This window comes from Dendronephthya gigantea, unplaced genomic scaffold, assembly GCF_004324835.1.
Source record: "Dendronephthya gigantea isolate DGI-Jeju-01 unplaced genomic scaffold, DenGig_1.0 000056F, whole genome shotgun sequence".
In the NCBI taxonomy this organism is placed as follows: Eukaryota; Metazoa; Cnidaria; class Anthozoa; order Malacalcyonacea; family Nephtheidae; genus Dendronephthya; species Dendronephthya gigantea.
Window position 1 is genome coordinate 1,118,033 of NW_021163066.1, and position 27,618 is coordinate 1,145,650.

The following is a 27,618-nucleotide window of genomic DNA, read 5'->3' on the forward strand; positions in this document are numbered from 1 at the left end:
GCGTCTTTGTAAAAAAACCCTTCAAGAGACGAAGTAGTACAGTAGAAATCCATGATATTCAAAGAAAAATGTTCACCAAACCATTGAATGAAAAACCGAGAAACTGCGCTAACAGAACTATGATGGACGTACGACAACCAGACTGGTCCAGACAAGCATGTTTCAACAAAAAAATGAGGGTTTTTTGGGTCAAATCAAAGAAAAATTTACTGAAACAAATAAATATCCCACTATGTTACCTTAATGCCTATTTACTGGGCTGGTAATCGTGGCCTGAAGGTGGCTATAGAGCTAGCACTGGGAAGTAGTGAATTAAAATATATTTTGTCGTTAAGAATGCGACAAAAGTTTGGTTATAGTGGGTAAGTAATAACAGACAGAATAAAAAAACAAGAAAGACATCTGTTTGCAAAAGTTGTTGGAAGCCACAAATATTGATCCGAGAAAAGTTTTCCCACAAGATCCTCGTGTTTTACAGAAAACACAGCAGAGAGTCATACAGAAAACACGATATGAAACAAAGCATCACTATGACGATGTGAAAGCGATTCGTTAAGAAACAAAAAATGACTAAAAAATGTAAAAAAAAACAGTAGGAAACAGCCGAGAAAATTGGAGGCGTACTAAAATATCAAACTTTTCGATTAATTCAAATTTCTCTCGACCAGATACTTTATGACCAGTTCCAAATATCACTCTGAAATCACTCTGAAAACAGCTTAAATCAGCTTCTAGCTTTATATATACTCGCTAGTGTTGCTATAATCAAGCTGACGATATTTTTTTCTATTTTATGCTAATTTTATACGTTATCATGCGAAAGAAACAAATGGGTATTTTACACAGAAACTTCGAGAAATTTCTAATTTTGATCATTTTTCACAGTAATAACACTGACCTTTTAATTTACTGCCTATATAGTTCCTCAGGAACTCGATCTGTCTCAACAACTCCTGCACCTGGGCCCTCAAATCTCGATTTTCCGTTTCAAGCTGATTTTCTTGTTGATTCAAACGAGCTTCTCTCGACGGACCGCGAACACGATTTGTTCTGTCATGGGATTGTGCCAAAGATGAAGCTCCATTTGAGGACACAGAAAGTCTTTCTTCCGCTGATGAAGCTCCACTTGACGACACAGGATGTATTCTTTCTTCCACAGATGAAACTCCATTTGATGAAGCTCCACTTGACGACACAGGAAATGTTCTTTCTCCCACAGATGAAGCTCCATTTGATGAAGCTCCATTTGAAGACACAGGAAGTCTTTCTCCCACAGATGAAGCTCCATTTGATGAAGCTCCATTTGATGAATTTCAGGACGTATTCTTTCTTCCACAGATAAACTTGAAGACACAGGATGTATTCTTTCCCACAGATGAAACTCCACTTGAAGACACAGGATGTATTCTTTCTCCCACAGATGAAACTCCACTTGAAGACACAGGATGTATTCTTTCTCCCACAGATGAAACTCCACTTGAAGACACAGGATGTATTCTTTCTCCACAGATGAAACTCCACTGAAGACACAGGAGGTATTCTTTCTCCCACAGATGAAACTCCACTTGAAGACACAGGATGTATTCTTTTCCCACAGATGAAACTCCACTTGAAGACACAGGATGTATTCTTTCTCCCACAGATGAAACTCCACTTGAAGACACAGGATGTATTCTTTCTTCCACAGATGAAGCTCCACTTGAAGACACAGGATGTATTCTTTCTCCCACAGATGAAGCTCCATTTGAAAACACAGGAAGTATTCTTTCTCCCACAGATGAAGCTCCACTTGAAGACACATGATGTATTCTTTCTCCCACAGATGAAGCTCCACTTGAAGACACAGGATGTATTCTTTCTTCCACGGATAAAGCTCCACTTGAAGACACAGGAAGTCTTTCTCCCACAGATGAAGCTCCATTTGAAAACACAGGAAGTATTCTTTCTTCCACAGATGAAACTTCACTTGAAGACACAGGATATAATCTTTCTTCTATATCTCTAGAGCAACATGGTTGTTCCATTCTCTTCTTAGACACAGGGAAAACTGCTTCGATAGGTTCAATGTCTTCTTCAAAGGGTCTCTTTCGGTTGCCAGGATTCACAATGGTGATAAGTTGGTTTCTGAGGAGGGGAGGAGCTTTCCCTGTACTGTGTAGAGAGATTGTATTGCTTTTAAGACACGGATGAATGATGCTGCGGGTTAAACAACCCGCAAATACGCCTGAATCAGTATTGTAAGGAGTATCTGGGGTAACGTTAGGTACCGTAGTTGTATTATCAAGTTCGCCGATGGATTCCAGAGTTCCTCTGTTGGGTTCCGAGGCTATATTGTCAGTTCTAGGTTCAGTGTTAAAAGAGTTCATATTTGACTCTTTTGACATTGTTGTCAGATTCATAAATTGTTCATAGAAGACTTGATCAGGTTCTTCTATTGTACCAAGCAAGTCTTTAAAAATTTGCCAAAAAAGTTCGTGTAGAATTTCTTCTAGCAATTTTTGTTCTGCGTCGTTGTTTTCAGCTAAAAAATCTGCCGTTTCAACCTCGACGTTCTCAATGAGAGTTGACAATCCGTCAAAAAGTGGATTCTCTTGGGCTGCAATGTTGTTTTGAACTGAAGGATTTTCAGTATCACTAAATAGGTAGCCATAAAGAGTATCCAAATTTGGTAGTTCACCTTGAGAAATATCTATAAAAAAAGTATACTTAAAATATAAGAATATCGCCGGCTGTACTAATATACTGTAGCTTTTGAAGTGAACTGCTATATTTCTGTACAAAATAGTTGTTATGTTGTATATGTTGTATACCTTTAAATATATCACTGTTATTCCTGTCCATCCTTGTAATTGCTCCGTGCACGAATTTCGCTTTTTTGCCCTTGTATAACGACCCCGTTTCTTTGAATAAAAGCGGGAGCGATGGTCGTTTACCTTTTACTTTGTATTGAAAATTACAAACTCGCTCTGAGCACGCATTGTCATCTGTTGATAAAAACACGTCAGAATAGCCACAATTCAGTTTGGAATACGTCTTCTTCTTGGATAAACATGTCTCCGAGTAGCTACAACCTTTCTTGGAATACACACTGTTCTTTGTTAATAAAGCCTTTCTTTTTTCACACCTCAATTTTTGCTTTGTCGTTAAGATCTGCAAGAAATATTTAGAAAACGGTCACAAGGATATCGGAAATAGCGTAAAATGTTTCCAGCTCATGTATAAGAAAAAAATAAACGGCAGAAGATTTAGTTGATGGAAATAATTGTTCTCCAGAATGCGCGTGTGATCACGTGATTGCAATCTAAGCTTGAGATGTCTTGTAAATTATTTCACGAAAATATACGCAGAACCAGTGTCTTCCTTACTACACCAGCAGATGCAATGTCGGAAATTATGTCAACAAGACGCCTGTTCTGGCGTTAACTCCGGCGTGGCGCGCACGTGCCAGTCTTTAATATAGAGCATCTGAACATAAACAATACAGTTCATATTCATTTAGATACCTTGCGAACCTAAATGTTGTTCGATCGCGAAATTTAGAAGCACATCGTACTTTAAAAAGTATAGAAGTTCAATTGTTCAAAAATGTAAATAAACCGCATCATACATTCACTTTGTCTTACACTTTGCCTTTGGAATTCGTGCTTATATAGTTATATCAAATTTTCAATCCTGTGCAAACTGCGACGTGTCAACGCGCCCATACACGACCACATCTTGTTAAACGGCGAAATAGCAGCGACAAACAAGAAATGTAAAAACTGTGTGATGTGAGACGTGTGATATTGGAATTTTTGGTGAGAGTGTGGGTTTGGTCGAAGTGGTCCCCACAGAAAATTATTTCAATGACTGCATATTATTATGACATGCATATTAAATTTTATATAATGGAACTTCGGACCTCTACGTACCATGTTCTCCACCAACTGACGCTTTACTATCAAATCCCATTCAAGCAAATCCTCAATCCCCCAAGACGACGAAAACTTCTGATTTCCCAAAATATACAAAAAAGGAATTTATTTGGTTTTTTACAATCTCATGAGTGGCATGCATACAGGGGTGGTAAAACCCCACACAAAGGGTATAAGCTCTTGTTGCTAGCAACTATATAAAAACAGATAGTGTCCGTTTGCGACCTGTGATTAAAGGAATAAATATAGGTTGCAAGATAAGTTACACGAATTGGTAAATATTCATATATTCAGTTCTGCCCGAAGCTATTGCACTTACCAATAAAATCCGTCGGGCAGAACTTGATATATGAATATTCACCCCCCCCCCCCCAATTATCGTTCTAGTTACGTCCCTGCCCTTTCTTGTTAGTAGTTGCGTAAAGGTCACGTTTAGGATTAAAATTAATAGGAAATATTCGTTGATTCTGGTCATGGAATTATTATACCAGTACCATCAACCCGTTGTTTTACTCAGCTGTATTGTGATATGCAAAGGAGTGACAGTTGATCAAATAACTATTTGAGTTAAATTTAAATACATATCAAAGAACTATCAACATGTTAATCAATGACACATCAACTCGAATTTCAGGCAATTTTGTTAACCCAAAAATAATTTATATCAAATTCACAAAATATATTGCAGGCTATTTTTCCAAAATACAGCACTCTACTTGTCAAGTCGACTGCTACTAATTCCACTTCCAAACGAGGTAATATTCAGCAGCCAGGTGTGCAGAATGGATTAAAAAGCCATCACTTATAAAACTTAGAATTGTTGTAACACTTATAGGCCCTACATTTCAAAGAACCGCTAACTCAGAATCAACTCTGATTTAAGGCAACTATTGATATTACTCAATTATACTTACGTACCAATAATGAGAAATAATCCAGGTTCTTCACCAGGCTCTTCATCACCTTCATTTTCAAAATCTTAATCTCCTCCATCATCAGTTTATCTGACTCCTGCTCCAAATCCAACATCTTTTCCATCGTCTTCAATTCATCCATTGCGTGAAATGCCTTGTTTGTTGGCTAATTCACCAAAGATAAATAATTTTAGATTGATATGTTTTCCCAATAAATAACATTTACAATTATATAAATGCATTTCCACCACAATCGCTGTAATGATTCACAGCGCGAAGCTGGCCGGTATCATTCAACTCCTAAAAGTTTTAATCAACCAATAAAATGTATCTGAATGTTTGCTTTCATTTACTATGTTGATGAGTTCAGACAACTAAAGCTACACAACTAAGACATGATCTGAAAACTCGATAACAGTCTTAATGTATTGTCGATAAAGACAATACATTAATTTAACGAAGGCTTCAGTGCCATCGAAATAATTTGAAATAATTCCATGACTAGAATCGACTAATACAATCCTGTATGCACACGAGCGCTTCCAAAATTGTTTTTGTCTAGTTTATCGACTTGACGCCCTGTCTATACGGTCCATGGGCGAATATGCTCACTGTGTTAAATTGGCTTCAAATTCTATTGTCAACTGAAGGTGCTTGAAACTGTTTTTTCATGAAAACGAAAACGTTTGAAAACGTTACTGTGCGCACATAGATAACCCTTTATAAGGGGCGTAACTAGAACGTTGAACGATTATCGGAGGGGGGGTGAATATTCATATATTCAGTTCTGCCCGACTCTATTGTAAGCTATTGCACTTACAAATAAAATCCGTCGGGCAGAACTTAATATATGAATATTCAACCCCTCCCTTCTCCCCAATTACCGTTCTAGTTACGCCCCTGCCCTTTCTTGTTAGTAGTTGCGTAAAGGTCACGTTTAGGATTAAAATTAGGAAATATTCGCTGATTCTGGTCATGGAATTATTATACCAGTACCATCAACCCGTTGGTTTACTCAGCTGTATTGTGATATGCAAAGGAATGACAGTTGATCTAATAACTATTTGAGTTAAATTTAAATACATATCAAAGAACTATCAACATGTTAATTAATGACATATCAACTCGAATTTCAGGCAATTTTGTTAACCCAAAAATAATTTATATCAAATTCACAAAATGTATCGCAGGCTATTTTTCCAAAATACAGCACTCTACTTGTCAAGTCGACTGCTACTAATTCCACCTCCAAACGAGGTAATATTCAGCAGCCGGGTGTGCAGAATGGATTAAAAAGCCATCGCTTATAAAACTGAAAATTGTTGTAACACTTATAGGCCCTACATTTCAAAGAACCGCTAACTCAGAATCAACTCTAATTTAAGGCAACTATTGATATTACTCAATTATACTTACGTACCAATAATGAGAAATAATCCAGGTTCTTCACCAGGCTCTTCATCACCTTCATTTTCAAAATCTTAATCTCCTCCATCATCAGTTTATCTGACTCCTGCTCCAAATCCAACATCTTCTCCATCGTCTTCAATTCATCCATTGCGTGAAATGCCTTGTTTGTTGGCTAATTCACCAAAGATAAATAATTTTAGATTAATATGTTTTCCCAATAAATAACATTTACAATTATATAAATGCATTTTCACCACAATCGCTGTAATGATTCACAGCGCGAAGCTGGCCGGTATCATTCAACTCCTAAAAGTTTTAATCAACCAATAAAATGTATCTGAATGTTTGCTTTCATTTACTATGTTGATGAGTTCAGACAACTAAAGCTACACAACTAAGACATGATCTGAAAACTCGATAACAGTCTTAATGTATTGTCGATAAAGACAATACATTAATTTAACGAAGGCTTCAGTGCCATCGAAATAATTTGAAATAATTCCATGACTAGAATCGACTAATACAATCCTGTATGCACACGAGCGCTTCCAAAATTGTTTTTGTCTAGTTTATCGACTTGACGCCCTGTCTATACGGTCCATGGGCGAATATGCTCACTGTGTTAAATTGGCTTCAAATTCTATTGTCAACTGAAGGTGCTTGAAACTGTTTTTTCATGAAAACGAAAACGTTTGAAAACGTTACTGTGCGCACATAGATAACCCTTTATAAGGGGCGTAACTAGAACGTTGAACGATTATCGGAGGGGGGGTGAATATTCATATATTCAGTTCTGCCCGACTCTATTGTAAGCTATTGCACTTACAAATAAAATCCGTCGGGCAGAACTTAATATATGAATATTCAACCCCTCCCTTCTCCCCAATTACCGTTCTAGTTACGCCCCTGCCCTTTCTTGTTAGTAGTTGCGTAAAGGTCACGTTTAGGATTAAAATTAGGAAATATTCGCTGATTCTGGTCATGGAATTATTATACCAGTACCATCAACCCGTTGGTTTACTCAGCTGTATTGTGATATGCAAAGGAATGACAGTTGATCTAATAACTATTTGAGTTAAATTTAAATACATATCAAAGAACTATCAACATGTTAATTAATGACATATCAACTCGAATTTCAGGCAATTTTGTTAACCCAAAAATAATTTATATCAAATTCACAAAATGTATCGCAGGCTATTTTTCCAAAATACAGCACTCTACTTGTCAAGTCGACTGCTACTAATTCCACCTCCAAACGAGGTAATATTCAGCAGCCGGGTGTGCAGAATGGATTAAAAAGCCATCGCTTATAAAACTGAAAATTGTTGTAACACTTATAGGCCCTACATTTCAAAGAACCGCTAACTCAGAATCAACTCTAATTTAAGGCAACTATTGATATTACTCAATTATACTTACGTACCAATAATGAGAAATAATCCAGGTTCTTCACCAGGCTCTTCATCACCTTCATTTTCAAAATCTTAATCTCCTCCATCATCAGTTTATCTGACTCCTGCTCCAAATCCAACATCTTCTCCATCGTCTTCAATTCATCCATTGCGTGAAATGCCTTGTTTGTTGGCTAATTCACCAAAGATAAATAATTTTAGATTAATATGTTTTCCAAATAAATAACATTTACAATTATATAAATGCATTTCCACCACAATCGCTGTAATGATTCACAGCGCGAAGCTGGCCGGTATCATTCAACTCCTAAAAGTTTTAATCAACCAATAAAATGTATCTGAATGTTTGCTTTCATTTACTATGTTGATGAGTTCAGACAACTAAAGCTACACAACTAAGACATGATCTGAAAACTCGATAACAGTCTTAATGTATTGTCGATAAAGACAATACATTAATTTAACGAAGGCTTCAGTGCCATCGAAATAATTTGAAATAATTCCATGACTAGAATCGACTAATACAATCCTGTATGCACACGAGCGCTTCCAAAATTGTTTTTGTCTAGTTTATCGACTTGACGCCCTGTCTATACGGTCCATGGGCGAATATGCTCACTGTGTTAAATTGGCTTCAAATTCTATTGTCAACTGAAGGTGCTTGAAACTGTTTTTTCATGAAAACGAAAACGTTTGAAAACGTTACTGTGCGCACATAGATAACCCTTTATAAGGGGCGTAACTAGAACGTTGAACGATTATCGGAGGGGGGGTGAATATTCATATATTCAGTTCTGCCCGACTCTATTGTAAGCTATTGCATTTACAAATAAAATCCGTCGGGCAGAACTTAATATATGAATATTCAACCCCTCCCTTCTCCCCAATTACCGTTCTAGTTACGCCCCTGCCCTTTCTTGTTAGTAGTTGCGTAAAGGTCACGTTTAGGATTAAAATTAGGAAATATTCGCTGATTCTGGTCATGGAATTATTATACCAGTACCATCAACCCGTTGGTTTACTCAGCTGTATTGTGATATGCAAAGGAGTGACAGTTGATCAAATAACTATTTGAGTTAAATTTAAATACATATCAAAGAACTATCAACATGTTAATTAATGACATATCAACTCGAATTTCAGGCAATTTTGTTAACCCAAAAATAATTTATATCAAATTCACAAAATATATTGCAGGCTATTTTTCCAAAATACAGCACTCTACTTGTCAAGTCGACTGCTACTAATTCCACTTCCAAACAAGGTAATATTCAGCAGCCAGGTGTGCAGAATGGATTAAAAAGCCATCGCTTATAACACTTAGAATTGTTGTAACACTTATAGGCCCTACATTTCAAAGAACCGCTAACTCAGAATCAACTCTGATTTAAGGCAACTATTGATATTACTCAATTATACTTACGTACCAAAAATGAGAAATAATCCAGGTACTTCACCAGTTCCTTCATCACCTCCATTTTCAACATCTTAATCTTCTCCATCATCAGTTTATCTGACTCCTGCTCCAAATCCAACATCTTCTCCATCTTTTTTAATTCATCCATTGCATCAATAAGTCCCAGCTTATTTGACTGATTTCACCAATAATGATAAAAAATTTTAGATTGATTGTATTGACGTTTTCACAATGAATAACATTAATATAATTAGATCATAAATGCAAGAATTTCTTCATGCTACATTGCTAGTGTGCCATTGCTTGCTCATATTTATGTAAATTTTCCTATGATGAAGACAATACATTATTCTCATGAAGCAATCATTCTGTGCCATGGTAGTTCTTGCATGACCAAAATCCAGAAATACAATCTTTAATAAAATCCTTATGATTTACCATCTTTACTGGTGATCCCTACAGAGCTTTATTGCCACATTGACGGAGTACCCAAATTTATATATTAATTAAATTTACTACACAAGTGATTTGCTGCCCTCAAAAACATAATCATGCAGGAAAACGAAATTCTTACCTGATACAGATCACTGGATTTCTTTTGCCTGATTATGTTTCTGAGGGCAGCAAATCACTAATTGTGTAGTAAATTTGATTACCGTAATTACTCGAATAAACGCCTCCCTCGAATAAACGCCGCCCTCGAATTAACGCCGCAGGTACAAGCAAAAATATCATTAAACGCCGCCCTCAAATAAACGCCGCAACCTTTTCGTCATTGCGGCGTTTATTCGAAGTATTTATTTATAACCACGGTTCAATTTTCATATATAATGATATAAATAGAAAAGACACATAACTTCTTTTATACGTAGTTTTTTTGGGGACTGATTGTATTGGTTGAATTGGCGTTTAAATTACACAATAAATTCAGAGTTGTTACGAGTTTGCAATAAACGCCTCCCTTGAATAAACGCCGCCCTCGAATAAACGCCGCATCTTATTTGCTAAAAATTTAATAAATGCCGCGGCGTTTATTCGAATAATTACGGTAATGATAATCCCTATCCTGAATGATAAACGTCTTCTTCAGTTTGAAAATCATATATAGCAGCAGTATCAACAATTTTTGTAATAATGGCATATCAACTCGAAAAGCCATTAAATCACCTATAAGGCCTAAATACTGAAAAACTCTGATTTCAAGCAATTATGGATATTACTATTTGACATACCGATAAAAAGAAAGGCCTATAATCCAGCTCCCTCGTCATGTTTCTTCTCTGATTTAACAAAGATAAATAATTTTAGATTGATAACTTCACAATGAATACAACATCAAATATAATTTGATCATAGATGCAAAAATTTCTTGATGCTAAATAATTTACGGGAACACCATATTACATTTGAAATAGCTGCATGCTAAAATTTTCTGTAATGGTTCCTAATGCGGAGAATGGTATCATTCCACTTTCAAAAATGTTCATTTGAATGTGTTGTCTCATTTAAAATGTTTCAAGAATGAAGAGAAATAGCAATGTTTATTTTGAAGACATAATCTTGAAACTTTTGAGAAAGACTTTGCAACAGTCTTTGTTTTATTGTTTGCTCAAATTTTTATACAATGATGACAACACATTATTTTCATGAAGAAATCATTCAGCACCATAGTACTAATTTCAGAATCCACAATTATAGTCCTAATCTAATCCTTCAGAATTATGAAATTCCATCTACGTACCCATGAAAATAAACACCAACAATTCTGCTCCAGTTTCTTTGTTACCTCCATCTTCAACTTCTTCAGGATCAATTCATCCGACTCCCGCTCCAAATTGTCCTCCATCCACTCTAATTCATCCATCATCTCCCATGCCTTGTTTTTTACCTTATTCCATGAAAAATAAATTTTTACAACGAGATTGAAATACATTATTTTAAATGCCAAAATTCCTTGATATTGAAGGGCTCTCTCACATGTGTGGTCCACTGAGGTGTGGTCACATTTAGTATGTTTATACATAGAATCCAGGATAAACCACAAGTTGGAGCAAAAGTCAACACTGAAGGGCCAAAAGAAGAGCTCAGGGGAGGCGGCCGGGGAGGTTTTACACCTAGCTTAAAATTATGTTTTGCGAAGTTTGATCTGCTTGTTAGTTTGGAGGTGCTAATGACAGTTTAATTCAGGGTACTAAGGGCCAAAAGGGGCTGTACACTATTTAGGAGATATGCATGTGGCATGTTGAAAATGGACAAGTCTTGCAAAATCATAATGCTAAAAAAAAACTTAAAACCTGCTATAATGATATATTTGTTTAAAAATTTAAAGTTCTCACAATAAATGAAAACCAGTGCAATATAGCACAACAGAGCATGCCTGCCTATCGGAGCAGGTCAAATTTTGACGTTAAGCAGAGTTTTTAATGTCTTATCCCTGATGGCCCCCTGAATATACCAATTACCAAATCTACCAAATGAATAGGCATTTGCTAATAAAAAATGTTTAATTAACACAGCCTAAATTGTAGGTCAGGCTACACCAATGGGCTACACAGGCCAACACTATCACAGGATCATCAGAATGCCATACACAAAGTCGTCTCCACTTTTTGCCTAAGGGATATTTGTTATTACATAAATAGAAGCAAACTGCAAACATGCACTATTTGGAATTGCTAGCCAGGGTGCAACTGCTCTGTTAAATTTGTACTTGCTGAATGACAAGTAAATAACGAATTGCCCTTACGCAAAAAAATTGAGATATTAAATTTCATACATGCCAGCATGCTACTGGTTATATATATATTCATTTTCACCGATATGTCATTTACACTGTTACAAATTCATACAAATAATTTATATGTTTCTTCTTACATAGTCAACTAGTATTTTTGTAATTCTCATCAATATCGTTGGTTGACCTGGTGGTATATCATCCATCTCGTCCATCGCCTCACCGGGCTCACGATCCAATATAAAAGAATACGAGCTTCAACCTTCAGGAAAGGTTGGATTACCAATCCCTTCGTACAATTATGTACAGTCGATAATAAAACTGTCAAACGAAAGCAAGTCTTTTCTTTTCCAACGGTCAATAAACCTTACAAACCACTTCGAAAATCTGTTTAACGAAATGGCAACCGAAGTGTTCAGAGTTCTGCTTTTATAAACTTTTAAGACGGAAGTGTTTCCACTCAAAAAGACAAAAGGATTTCATTTCAGTTTGACAACAAATGATTGCAGTATTTTGTAGCGTTTGGATGCAATCACAAGTTGCAACGTAATTTACATGATTGATTTGGAGCGCGTGATATTCTGGAGAGCGGAACAGGGGGCGTTGTATGAAAGCGTGATAGGGAGTGATAGCGCTATCAACCGGATAGTGATTTTTTTCAACCGGCTTTCATACAACCTGCCCCAGATATCACATGAAAGAAAAGTGAAAGAGCAGAAGGCAAAAAGTTTAGCATTTAGCTTTTGACTAAACCACTTTGTCGTTTGGCTTTGTTGTATGGCTTAACAATAACATGCATGTAGATTGGAGATGTTTCTTTTCCTTCCATGCCAAGTCCCACCGAAGAGTTTGTAATCATGTCAGTTCGCAATTTTTCCCATACGATTTTCCTGTTTCAAAAGAAATTGAGCAATTGGGCAATATTAATCTAGAACCTTTTTTTACAGTCAAGCCAGATGTTCTCATTGTTCTGTTCCCCGCTATGTTGCAACATTGCCAACGATATTTTTATAAAAATTGCTCTGAGCAAACGGAACTGCTGTGAATTCTTGCCCCTTGAAATCTTAGTACTCGGTGAAAAAAATTGATTTTACCTTTAATTTTAGCTCGTAGAATTCACGGTAATGTCCACGCGATAAAGTTAGAAAAACATTATAAATTATGTTACTATTTTATGTATTTTTTTGTTGAGAACTATAGGCATAATACGCCATCACTGTTCTGGTTCGACACTTCGACTATTATTCAAAGTTAACAGCAAGAGTCCAGTCACTTTTGAAGTCGATTAAAGACAATTTTTTGTACATTCTGAGTCAATCTGAGATAAAAATCGTTTCATTTATTAGTCCTGTTACAAAAATTTGTTCAACACCGAATAACAGCAATCTGCGGAGATAGTGTTTACAAAATCCAAATATATTGTCACAAGGTCGCTTGTGTGGGAGGTGAACTCGATCAAAAATTTTGTGTGATCAAGGTTGTGTGTAAATCTCTAAGTTATACACACGCGAACACATACGAATGAATTTTGTGCTTCATATGCGAGGAGTTTACAATTGTAAATCAACAAATCGATGCCAGAGATGTGAAAATACCATGCATATATACATGTTTAGTACCGGACTTGATTTTTCGCAACATTCTGAGATCACAGTTCACAGCAGGAGGTGAACTTGGGTGATTTTGTTTGGATGACTTGATGAAAACATCATGCCATAAAACAAAACAAGAAAAGACGGGTTTGGGGCAGGTCTATACCGATCACTTTATTACTATTTATAATAATTCAAATCTTTGTACGTTTGCAATGCATAGAAACATCAATAAGTAAATAATTTGTAGGTACACAACGTAAGTATTTAAAACTCAAAGCTTTCGGTCCGTTAACGTTGCACTGATGAAGGCCCGGGTTAACGGATAGAAAGCTTTGCAGTATTAAATACTTACGTGGTGTACCTACAAAATCCTTTACCAGCTGATAGTTTTAGCACATATAGAATTAAAGTAATTCCGAAAAATGAAATCATAATACAAATTTATTCTGTATATTTCGAATCAAGATCGATTCATCTTCAGCAGAATGGTTTACAAGATTTGCGTAACTATAAAGCGTTTACAATTTAAAACATGCGTGAGCGTAGCACGCGTAAACAATTAAAACGAATTTTGACGTACAACGAATTCAAATGTTAACCGCTATTCTTCTGTTCAGCAATATTTGCCATTAGTTAAATAACTGCAGTTCTCTACTAGCCTTTAATCCATTATTTAATATTGATTTGCGTCTTTTGATGTGCAATGCTTCTTTATAAAGTAACAAGTTCCAGTTGTTTGAGTAGTCGATGATTTTAGTATTTGTCAGAACAAGTTCTGTCAGTTCATTGTTAGATTTAGAGTCCAAATCAGTTGCGATGTAACAGGAGTTTAGATGTTTGTTGACAGCGCTATTTTCGTCTTTGTATGCATGTTCTCGTACCCGTTCTAGTAGCGTTCTGTCAGTTTTACCAATGTAGGTTTTGTTACATTTTGGACAAGTAAACTCGTAGACAATGTTGGATTTGCTTTGTTTAGGAACTTTGTCTTTGGTGTTAGTAAACAAGTTCAATTTTGTTGTTGTTACTTTCGTTCTGATTTGTACGTTAACGTTAAGGCAGCGCAGAAGTTTTTTCTTTAGTCCACGTAATAGTTGTTCTCCCTTTGTACCAATATATGGCATTTCTAACCATAGTGTAGGTATAGTGGCGTTAGCGTCTGTTACGTTATCGTTGTTCTCATTGTCAGTAGATTCAGAATGGTGTTGGTCGAAGCGTTTCATTAATGAGTAGACAACATGTTTAGGATAACCGTTCCATGAAGCAATTTTCTTTAAAAATTGCAGTTCTTGTGTGAGTTTAGATGGTGAACAGATCTTGTAGATGCGGTTAAGAAGAGAACGAATCCATGCAATGCGATGTTTCCATGGTACAAAACTATCAAAGTGTGTGTATTGACCAGTGAAAGTACGTTTTCGGTATATGGAAAACTTGTTGTCCTCAAGATTGAGGTCAAGAAAGTGAGGTGGTTCGTCAGAAAATTGGTCATAAGTAAAACGGATGTTACTGTCAAATGAGTGAAATTTGTTAAGTAACATATCAATGTCACCATGGTTAACTAATAGTAGTGTATCATCTACATAGCGGCAGTAGAATTTAATGACACCGCTGCTAATCAAAGGATTAATTATGATACGTTCAAATTCTGTTAGAATAATGTTCGCCAGTACTGGACCAAGCGAACCACCCATGCTAACACCGTCTATGTGTTCGTAATACACATTATTACAACTAAAGATAGTTTTCTTACATGTGTCACGTATGAGCTTTCGTAGGGTAGATCTTTCAGTGTTGTTGTCAACTCTTTTCCATCATAAATTCGTCGTTCAATGACTTTAAGCGTTCTTTCTAGCGGAACATTAGTGAACAGCGATTCTACATCAAACGAGACGAACTTGTATCCTTGTCGGAAGTGGACTTGGTTAATCGTTTCGATTCGAGATTTTGCGTCAAAAGTGTCCTTAATGGCATGTTCATTTATCGTTAGTGGTTGTAGTAACTGACTGAGATATTTGCCGATTCCATAGTGCGTTGTACCAGTTGTATCAATAATTGGGCGAAATTTTGGTATTCTATCAAACGACTTGTGGATCTTTGGTAATCCGTGAGCTCGTGCTGGTTTTGCCGCTTTTGGTCGTATGAGTTGGTACGTAGCTTCGTCGATTTCTCCACGTTTGTACAATGCTCGTAAATATCTCTGGACACTGCTTAATCTTGCAGAGGTTAGATCTTCTTTTATCACTCGAAAACGTTTGCGATCTGAGAAAAGGGGTTCCATCGAGGACTCATAGTCAGCACGACTAATAATAACCACGCCTTCTCCTTTATCTGGTTTCAGAATCACGTTATCTTTTAGGAGATCTTTGATCGACTGGATTTTCTTGTTGTCTGTTCGAGTCCGAACATTGTCATAGTCCAGGATATTGAAGACGAATGCGCGTAGGCTGTTCTTTGCTCGTTCAACTTTAAAGAAACTGTTCTTAAGCCAACCGTGTGTGTTGATTTGTTCCCATACGCTCTCAGCAGATGCAATGAGGTCAGAATCTTTCGGTTGTGCTGCAATGCCGTATTTCAAACCATACTGAAGAGCAGCGTATTGATCATTAGTCAGGTCGATGTTCGTCAAATTGATAATGATTTTGTTATGATTTTTTAGGATGATTTTCTTTAAAGTTGAACGAGCAAAGAACAGCCTACGCGCATTCGTCTTCAATATCCTGGACTATGACAATGTTCGGACTCGAACAGACAACAGACAACAAGAAAATCCAGTCGATCAAAGATCTCCTAAAAGATAACGTGATTCTGAAACCAGATAAAGGAGAAGGCGTGGTTATTATTAGTCGTGCTGACTATGAGTCCTCGATGGAACCCCTTTTCTCAGATCGCAAACGTTTTCGAGTGATAAAAGAAGATCTAACCTCTGCAAGATTAAGCAGTGTCCAGAGATATTTACGAGCATTGTACAAACGTGGAGAAATCGACGAAGCTACGTACCAACTCATACGACCAAAAGCGGCAAAACCAGCACGAGCTCACGGATTACCAAAGATCCACAAGTCGTTTGATAGAATACCAAAATTTCGCCCAATTATTGATACAACTGGTACAACGCACTATGGAATCGGCAAATATCTCAGTCAGTTACTACAACCACTAACGATAAATGAACATGCCATTAAGGACACTTTTGACGCAAAATCTCGAATCGAAACGATTAACCAAGTCCACTTCCGACAAGGATACAAGTTCGTCTCGTTTGATGTAGAATCGCTGTTCACTAATGTTCCGCTAGAAAGAACGCTTAAAGTCATTGAACGACGAATTTATGATGGAAAAGAGTTGACAACAACACTGAAAAGATCTACCCTACGAAAGCTCATACGTGACACATGTAAGAAAACTATCTTTAGTTGTAATAATGTGTATTACGAACAGATAGACGGTGTTAGCATGGGTGGTTCGCTTGGTCCAGTACTGGCGAACATTATTCTAACAGAATTTGAACGTATCATAATTAATCCTTTGATTAGCAGCGGTGTCATTAAATTCTACTGCCGCTATGTAGATGATACACTACTATTAGTTAACCATGGTGACATTGATATGTTACTTAACAAATTTCACTCATTTGACAGTAACATCCGTTTTACTTATGACCAATTTTCTGACGAACCACCTCACTTTCTTGACCTCAATCTTGAGGACAACAAGTTTTCCATATACCGAAAACGTACTTTCACTGGTCAATACACACACTTTGATAGTTTTGTACCATGGAAACATCGCATTGCATGGATTCGTTCTCTTCTTAACCGCATCTACAAGATCTGTTCACCATCTAAACTCACACAAGAACTGCAATTTTTAAAGAAAATTGCTTCATGGAACGGTTATCCTAAACATGTTGTCTACTCATTAATGAAACGCTTCGACCAACACCATTCTGAATCTACTGACAATGAGAACAACGATAACGTAACAGACGCTAACGCCACTATACCTACACTATGGTTAGAAATGCCATATATTGGTACAAAGGGAGAACAACTATTACGTGGACTAAAGAAAAAACTTCTGCGCTGCCTTAACGTTAACGTACAAATCAGAACGAAAGTAACAACAACAAAATTGAACTTGTTTACTAACACCAAAGACAAAGTTCCTAAACAAAGCAAATCCAACATTGTCTACGAGTTTACTTGTCCAAAATGTAACAAAACCTACATTGGTAAAACTGACAGAACGCTACTAGAACGGGTACGAGAACATGCATACAAAGACGAAAATAGCGCTGTCAACAAACATCTAAACTCCTGTTACATCGCAACTGATTTGGACTCTAAATCTAACAATGAACTGACAGAACTTGTTCTGACAAATACTAAAATCATCGACTACTCAAACAACTGGAACTTGTTACTTTATAAAGAAGCATTGCACATCAAAAGACGCAAATCAATATTAAATAATGGATTAAAGGCTAGTAGAGAACTGCAGTTATTTAACTAATGGCAAATATTGCTGAACAGAAGAATAGCGGTTAACATTTGAATTCGTTGTACGTCAAAATTCGTTTTAATTGTTTACGCGTGCTACGCTCACGCATGTTTTAAATTGTAAACGCTTTATAGTTACGCAAATCTTGTAAACCATTCTGCTGAAGATGAATCGATCTTGATTCGAAATATACAGAATAAATTTGTATTATGATTTCATTTTTCGGAATTACTTTAATTCTATATGTGTACCTACAAGCTAATTTACTTTTGGGATTTATTATTTTATTTCAACTGAGATAAGGTTGCTATGTCCCTCGCATTTTCAGGATCAAATATCGTCATATAGCAGGCAATCTCGCACTCATCTTTTAGTAAATCAGCGCTCGGAAGGGTTGTCTGTCAAAATACTAATCTATTCTGCAATATTAAATGGTTTATATCTTATGTTATTCTTTATAAATCTAATATGAACTGACTTGAAGAAATTTTGTGATTATGCATGTTAAGTTATAAGAACTATAGCTCTGACATAAATTTGAAACCGTAATAAAATATATTTCAAGTTGTTTCAACCGAGAAATGGATTTTCATTTGACAACTAGCCCCAGTCCCAGTCCTCAGCCGCCATTCCAGATCACCTGGAACAACAAACATTACATTTTTCACGTAACAAATACTTATCATGCATGTGATAGTAAAGTTAATAATAAATAACCCTGTTTAAGGAAATGGAGAGAACCGAATGACTTCAATAGGTATCGACTACACAGTATCGCTTGGGAATACTAAACAGTAATACTACAAAAATCGAAAAACTTAACACAAAGTAGATCACGTCTCATGACTATCATCTGTAAAGTTTTGTTTAATATTTACCGGAAATAACGCAATATTTCTTATTCATCAAAATATCTAGTCGATATAATAATTTCTTGATTCAAAATCCTACAAGGCCTTCTCAAAATCTTCCTCAGAAAAAGTAATGATTTTTCCAAATCCTGCAAGGTTTGCCTACAGAGCATAATTTAATGCTAGTAGTATTCAATCAACCTAAAATACGAGATCTTGTAACCATGATATTGTTAAAATCATATCACCATTAAAGCCATTCAAGGTGCCTCCATGACGAAGCTTTACTGCAGTTATCATAGTGACGTTTTATTTTAAAATGCTGTCGACTAAACACTTGTACTTGAAAGCGAAAAACAGAATTGGAAGCGTATAGGTTCGTTTCTTGACATACACAATGATACACTTGTCTTGTCCTGGTAATATTCTGTCGTAGGTACGACAGTATGTTTTTCCAGGTCGGCTGTAAATACGAGTAATTCTATCATGAACAGCTTTTGAATCAGCCCCTTTAGCGTTTAACTTATCAATATTTTGCTGCATCCAAGAGCATATAAAACTTGCCATGAGAAATGGCATTGGTGCATGGCTCTTTTTGAAATTGAGGATTATATTTTGCCCTGTAATTTGACGTGTAGCACTAAACCATTCTCAACGGATGGATAGACGAAATAGGGATAATTAATGCAAGAAGTTAGTTTGTGCTCAGACAAACGACTGGCTTTACAATAAATTAAAAACAAATGACACATTCACACAACGTTATTTACTGTCGTAGGTATCTCCATTTTCTTCGCTTTATCGAGAGCGGTCTCTCGCCGTTCTTGTTGAAGCCAAGACAACATCTCTGTTGACTGGACATTTCCTCAAGGTATGGACGACCCTACGAGAGAGGAAAAATCTGAAAATAAGAGGATGGGACTGAAGAATTCTGGGTCGAAAGAAGACTGTAGTATTGTCATGCGGGGCTTAGCTCCGTAGTTTGTAAGAATACAGCCAAAATTGGATTGCCCAGGAGTCGAAATCACGATGTCACGTACTAACGACCGCGTCGCTAGAATACTTCTCGATTTATTAAAAACTGATGTTATAATACACGGGATATACACTATACTGAAAACAAAGGCAGGGGCCTCAAATAGCCCCCAATTGGTGGTTAGAACTTTAGTTTACATTCATTTCATATTTAAAGTTGTCAGTTGAAAGCGACACCTTAAGAAGTAAGAAAGTGTCTCCGGAAGTTATTTAATTATATAAAGCTTCGTTTTTTATAGGTACAGCGACTTCAGCCATAGATATAATAGCTATTGGGTGCAGTTACTTTAGCCAGTGTATTTTTAGATAAAAACTAATTACACCTATTCACTGCGGTCGTCACTTGTTTCCACTCTCCAAAATGGCATGACGTCATTTCCCCTCGACTGATTATCCTGGAGTTATTATTCCAGGTGCTATTAGTTCACTGATTCATCGTTTTTCAGTGTGCGCGCGCTTTAAGAAGTTGAACAGGCACGATTGTATCTTGGGATAAATGGCACGCACTGCATCACAGTGAAAAACGACTTGTGTCACATAGCGTCTCAAAATATTAAGATTTGCGCGCATCAAGGTTATTCTGGTAGTGGATAATTCTAATCATTCATAAAGATATTTCTGTCATCATATCCTTGCCCATTGGGGACAGCTTACTAGCACTAGCCTGCGAATACCTTCCTTTCATAGATGCATGCAAGGTTTTTCATGTGATTTCATTTATGATTACCTGGGTTTGCCCAGTGAGTGGTTTGTCGACTGTGACGTCACAGCCATGTTAAAGTTCTAGACGACATCGTATATTCTATTGAAGGTTTATATATTCCTCTAAAAGTATACTAAACATCGTGGAAAATACACATTACGTGAATTCATTGATTGTGCGATCCTATAAAAGGTCCACGGATACTGAAATATCCAGCGCGCAAGTAATTTATCACAGAGAAATCTGCGTTTATTCAATTGCATTTAGCCGTTTTGCATGCATAATGCCTGATCCATCGGCTGCGGCTACGGTTCCTAACTTGAACGGTGTGTCAGAAGGTAAACTAATATACTTTTGTAGTCACTAGAAACAAAAATATATTCAATATATTGTCAAATAATGAAGTACGTCTCTACTTCCGGTCGTTTAATAATTGATTACTATTACTATATAGCGGTCTTCGTTATGATTCACCAATCATATGTCTCACTGTAGTTCCTAGTGTAGTTGCTGGCATCCCAGAAACATTGGACAATGCTCTCAACTTAAACACTTTGTTACAAGGTAAACTAACATACTTTTATAGCCACTTCCTTCCAAACTGGCATGCAATTTTGATAATTAAGGATAAGTGACAAGACCCCACTCCAGTACACCAATGAAATTATCAATCATACCTCTCACTGTAGCTCCTGGTATACCAGAGACATTAGATGATGCCCAATCGGCAACAGTTCAACAACACATACAAGAAAGACAAGAAGGAAACTTTGGAGATGATGAATGACATCCATTACTTCTAGAAAAGAATGACAAAAACAATTTTAATATGAGCAAACGTAGTTATTATATCTAAATCTATTCTCTTAGGTAGAACCTTCACTTTTATATGACTTTTGAAAAAAATATTGTATAATGTTGCTCTAATGCTAGTTCTAAACTTGTGACATAATAATAGAATATAAAAGTAATATTAGAATAAAGACTTGAATAAAAGAGAACTCGAGAATAAAGAATAGACTAATGAGTGAAAGTTGAAAACAATTGAAAGCAACAAAATGGAATAGAGAATGAATGGAAGAGACCAGTAAACTTATGAAGTATTTTAAGTGAAAAGAAGGTTGATTCTTTTAAATATTTTTAGACCACACTTTCATGCAATTATAAATCTCCGAATTACATCTCCAGACTTAATTTGAACCTTGTGATAATGGGCAAAGGTAGCTAGTCCAGTATGTATTGATTCCTCCTAATTTCATTAGGGACATATTTGGGCCAAAATAAATTTATAGTATTATAGAAATACACATTATTATTCTGAAAACTCACATTTACATTCTATTATTATTATTATAATCAGTGTAAGTCGCAAAATACCCTAGAAGGTGGTATATACATTGGTAGCCCAACACTCGTTTTCCGCGCGCGTACAGGCTACTCAGTGATTAGCATATATTAATTTATCCCAATATTAGCTGCTCTCTCATGGAGCAATCTTCAGAAATTTTCCGACTTTTCAGCAGCCAATAGGATAAATAGGATTGACTCTGGATTTCTCCGAAGGTGACGTAATGCAGGGTCAATTGGATCCCGCCTATCGACAAGAAAATTTTGACAATGTATTTTCAAAAACTTTATTTTAAATGAACAAATTTCCGTATTTCCCAATACATTTTGAAGCTAAAAAGTATGTCAGAATTTAGAAAATATATCCAAGTTCATTTATATTTATTAATTTTGGAGTATTTTGTGGTAGTTTTTCAGTTTTTATCGAAGTTTGACATGTATGTATGTGATATATTATTGATAATTGGTGATAAAGTTGCCAACCTTAGGATAAATTAATATATGCTAATCACTGAGTAGCGTGTACGCGCGCGGAACACGAGTGTTGGGCTACCTATGGTATATATCAATGAAAACTTCATGATAAAAAATTCCCACAGAACAAGGGTGAAAAAACTTGTGATTTTGTAATTCAGCTTTGGCAATGGGTAATCTCTACGAGTCTTATACAAATAATTCTTATGCAAAATCGACTATTGGTAGGTTCCTGTAAGAGTTACACAAAGAATTTTAATCAATAGTTTGAGTGAGGGTCAGTCTCAAATGTTTGATGATGCTTGTGCTACCAAGCACAAAGCCAACATGTAAAATGTACAATTACTCACTTTGATTATAGTAACTAAAGCCTAGAAAGTTTTGTGAATTTTGTTGTGAACTTTTGTACAGAAGCATGCAAAACTGTGTCAAACTGTGTCTACTGGCACTATGCTGTAACTTGTTTTCATGCTTTTCACCCAATTTATAATATAATTTGATTAATTTCTGTTTGGAGTTTTTAATGTGCTGCAATTTAGTATTCTACTTGTACAAGTGACAAATTTACTAATAAACCAGTTTTACATAATTGTTACATAATTTACATTTGTCCAAGTGTAAAGACATTCCGAGACATTTGTAACCACACCCCCTGAGGCATAAAAGGGTGAAAAATACAGTTATTTATGAATAAAACTGCCAGGAAAATTAGAGGAAAATATGAAAGAAATTGGAAGAAAATGTGAAGGAAAACAGGAAAAGAAAAGGAAATTAAGATTACAGCGAGTGGAAGCACTGCTCTGAACATAATCTCACCACTGAGCTATATAATAATTCCTGGAGGACCGGCTCGCTGCCAAATCGTGTCGCCAAAAACATGGCGGATTTTGAGCTTTGCTGACGCCACATGGTTCCTTTTGCTCATGGTGGTTACCACTGACATACCGCGATACAAGGTGAAAAACTGTGTCCATCACCCTCCCGATTTTTATGAAAATATTTTCAGCTTTCCGTATATATTTTTTTGTTTTTCATATAAAAAGAATAAAATATTTTTGCCTGTTCAACAAATGGAAAGGACACGTAGCTTCGTGCTCTGCGTCTGACGTTGTGAATGGCTTAATTCACTTATCGGGGGAATGATTTTTCTCATTCGGCTGGTATTTTATGGCATCCAGGTAAGCCGGTTTTTATAACAATTTCAGTTTGTTGCCTTTGGACTCGAATATAAACTGATTACCAAAGGCTCTGAGCCATATAAATCCATCAAAACTTATGGTACAAACAGCAAATATACTATTTTAGACCTTTGGCACATGTGCAATGTTATATACTCAAACAGACGAAACAGTCAAACTTTATCATTTTTCTTGACTTGTGTGGAGAAGGAATTAAATTCCTGGCAATGTCAATCTTTAAGTTTGGTCTATTTTGTTTTCATGATAACAAACAATAATGTAAATAGGTAAACCTTCCCCTCAGTGAGTCTATTAGATTCAAGCAATTTAATTACATGATCTAACTGACAAAAGTGCTGAGTGGGTGCTGATACAAAGTAATGCAAAGTAATTGCTGCAAACAGTGTAAATTTCAAGCTCTGATGATGGTGACTGTTAAAACCTAGTTAATATATTATCTTGTTTGCCTTGTCAAATTCAAATCAATTATCATGGCTTATATTAATTGATTTTTTAACTTCTTGCACCTTGTAAATAAATCTTGATCATATTTCCATTTATATTTTTCAGGATGAAGATGCTATGAAATAAAGCAAGCTAGAGATGGCTTATTAATTAATGAAATAAAGCAAGCTAGAGATGGCTTATTAATTAATTGTCATGCAATTTGTGGGAACATTGAACTGAGATGTATTAAGCATATTATACACATTGTTATGAATCTGCATTGTTATCCTTGATTACCATGTTATCTGATTTTGTTTTGGCTGGTATTTTTAAAACCATTGTTATATTTATAAAGGAAATAAATATAAAATGCACTGTGTGAGCAATGTATCTTCAATCTGCAGCCACTTATAAGTTTCTGTTTATGGTATCAAATTTCAAGAGGGCTAAATTCAATGGGCTAATCAGGAGTAATTGAGTCTATGGAGGGATGAATATTATTTATTAATAAGACCAGGGGTCCAGGGGTGCAATTAGATAATATTGAAAACTTTTATAGCCCATTGAGGTACAATTAAGCTGATGACCTTAATGAAAGTATATATGCAAATATGACTCATGGTTGAAACTACTCTTGCACTTAGTCAGCTGCCAAGCATCTTGCCCCTGAGCTTTGGCCTCTGTTTCTTTGGATTATACCTAGATATATTGTCCTGAAGACATTCAAGAAAACATTATTAATTGCATACTTTCAGTAATTCTGCAGTTCATGCAGGGTTTAAAAAAGTCTAATTGATGTCCATAAATATCCAGTTGTCCCCAAAATGTCCGACAATAGTGCCAAAAAGTTCAAGCATTTGTTATAGGAATGTATAAATAATGAAAATATAAAAAAAACACCTGTCAGTTCGTGTCAGAATTAAAATCTTCAATTTTGTCCACAATTTTTGACGTTTTAATATACAATTGTTCTTGCGTTGGCAATAACAGCATCTACGACTTGTATTCATCTTAAAAAAACGCTTTATATTTCAAAAAAATGCAATTAATGATGTTTTCATGACTTTATATTTCAGAAAAACAAAACAAGTTTTCATGATCACGGGAATTTTTTTTATAAAGGCCAGGGGGGAGAATCTGTTGTTTACTAAATCCAGGGGGGAGAACACCCTTGTAGCGGACTCATATTTGAGCCCGGTCAGTGGTAAATACCATGGCCAAAAGGAACCATGTGGCGTCAGCAGAGCTTCTGCGGTTGCGCAGAAGGGCGAAGTCCGCCATGTTTTTGGCGACAAAAAGATGGCGGCGAAGTTACCGAAAAATGACGAGCCGGTCCTCCAGGAATTATTATATAGCTCAGTGAATCTCACCAATCTCACCATGGGGTCTCGGGGAAAGGAATTTTCTATATATTAATTTTTTGTTTGATCACCAATGAATACCATCATCAAATATAGCTTCAGAAAAATATAGTGTAATCCCGGTAATCGCAATGCAATCACAAGACTGACTGGGTAGAAAACGGAGCATTTTTATACTCTAACAGATGTTTGACATAAATATTTGTAGGTTTTTCTTGTAAGATTTAACATATTTACACTTCTCCTAAATTTATACAAATAGATAAATGTTTTTTAGCTATATAATTTCTATTTGATTTCACACAGTACTGGCGGATAAAATCGAAGTTAGCTGCGTGTGTCGTTTACAACCTTGATAGGTATAAAACCTTTCCGGGTATTTCATACAATACTCACAAAACACGACTGTATATAATTCACTCGATATTTCCGACTAGAATTACGTTTAATACATTTTAATAAAAAATCATACCTGCCCTGGCATTCTTATGGCCTTCTATGCTTCCTATAAATCCGTCACCAGAGCCAAATACACGCCATTTGTGTGTCGTTTTTTCCTTGTCTTCCCTGGTCTCTGAGATTCCCCAGAAGATGCTCTATGCCATGCCATTAAAACTTACACGATAAAACGATAAAAACGATGTTGTTGAATCATCATCATACATAGATTTTGTAAATTGTGGTGCTGGTCTTTTTTGTTATCAGCCTAGTATGCGTTTAATATGATGAATAAACTCAAACATAAGTTTAAGTTTACACTTTACTCGTCTTTTACTAAGGCTTAAACATATGCTTAAAGCAGGCTTAAAAGGAGCACGTGACCATTTGGAATATCATGTTTACAAAATGCGTCACGTGACATGATATAGTGCTGTGTCGCAATAATCAACCAATATTCTTTCTCACAAGTGTTCAAATTCCTGGCTCTTCCTCATAATGGGCCTTTATACTTTGGGATTTTATCCCAAGATCTTGGGATTTTTTGAGGCTGTTGGGATTTTCTTGGGATTTTTATTTTTTGAATAAGACCTTGGGATTTTTCTTGGGATTTTTTAGAATACAGAAAAGATAATTTCAAAAAGCTTATTTAATCATTGTAAACGTTATTTATCCTTGCCTAAACTTCAAATATGCTTTCTAAACTTATTTATATCTCCTGTACTCCGATATTTCTTAATGACAATTAATAAGTTCACTTATTGGTTCTAAACTTCAGATATATTGTCTAAACTCGAATCGGCTCGATACAAATCTATCCTCTTTTTGAGCCGCACTATGCAACGCTGAATGTTCGCCTAAAAGATCGTGTTATTTTACTAACACGATGTAATCTAATCTGCATGATGAATAGAACTGAAAGAAACGAGAGAAACACTGTCGGTCTAAGAAATTTCTTCGATAACCTAGCATCTGTTTTTATTGGCATTAGAAATTTGCAAACAATAGATGAAAGTGGTCTTGTTGACGAGGAAATCATAGCATACCGTAATTACTCGAATAAACGCCGCGGCGTTTATTGCATTTTTAGCAATTAAGATGCGGCGTTTATTCGAGGGCGGCGTTTATTCAAGGGAGGCGTTTATTGCAAACTCGTAACAACCCTGAATTGATTGTGTGATTTAAACGCCAATTTAACCAATACAATCTAGTGTTACTGGCAGGATTCTCGGCTGTTACCACGGATTTACGCATCGCAGAAGTTTTGGAGAGAGAGCAAGCAGCAAAGCTATGAAGTATAGCCACTTTGAACTGAATAACATTCAAATTGAGAACAATAAATTTCCACGACTGGTTTAGATTCAATGTTGTCTTTTTTTATAAAGATAGGTACTTGAATTTCTTACAATGGTTATGAATAAATGTTCGAATAAACGCCGCAATAACAAAAAGGTTGCGGCGTTTATTTGAGGGCGGCGTTTAATGATATTTTTGCTTGTCCCCGCGGCGTTAATTCGAGGGCGGCGTTTATTCAAGGGAGGCGTTTATTCGAGTAATTACGGTAACTCGAAGAGGGAAGAGAAACTTTAGCCTTGATCGCGTCAGAAAATACGGATGGATATTATGCGATATATCTTAGGGAACTTCAACAATGCATTGCGCAGATACTTGTGAAATTTAAATCTCTTCGTGAATCGTCTTCAAACGCTTCTAATTCTTTTACGTGCCCTACAGAACTTCCAATTGGGATAGGAAGGCCAAGAATAATTATACAGGACGAACAGAAATGTAAGGAGCCTCCACTTTTCGTTGGAAAAAATAGCGCATCTGCTTGGAGTTAGTGAAAGCACACTCCGGCGAAGAAGACAGGAATTGTGTTTAACTAGTA

General features: G+C 36.0%; 1 protein-coding gene and 1 long non-coding RNA gene across 2 annotated transcripts; both read right to left on the reverse strand.

Annotated features, from left to right (window-relative positions):
- Positions 1 to 1,053: 1,053 nt before the first annotated feature.
- On the reverse strand, positions 1,054 to 12,197 carry LOC114529301. The gene is made up of 11 exons (XM_028551056.1): positions 11,945 to 12,197; positions 10,812 to 10,958; positions 10,303 to 10,350; positions 9,081 to 9,245; positions 7,665 to 7,826; positions 6,249 to 6,410; positions 4,833 to 4,994; positions 3,912 to 3,989; positions 2,934 to 3,150; positions 2,464 to 2,689; positions 1,054 to 1,960 (listed from the first exon to the last, which is right to left on the reverse strand). Exons 1-11 carry the CDS (start codon positions 12,017 to 12,019, stop codon positions 1,054 to 1,056), a joined length of 2,349 nt encoding a protein of 782 aa, XP_028406857.1. The 5' UTR covers positions 12,020 to 12,197.
- A 5,996-nt stretch (positions 12,198 to 18,193) lies between these two features.
- LOC114529495 lies at positions 18,194 to 26,077 on the reverse strand. Its single transcript, XR_003687633.1, has 3 exons — positions 25,765 to 26,077; positions 21,163 to 21,284; positions 18,194 to 19,630 (listed from the first exon to the last, which is right to left on the reverse strand). It is a non-coding gene; the product is annotated as an uncharacterized LOC114529495 (long non-coding RNA).
- Positions 26,078 to 27,618: the final 1,541 nt, after the last annotated feature.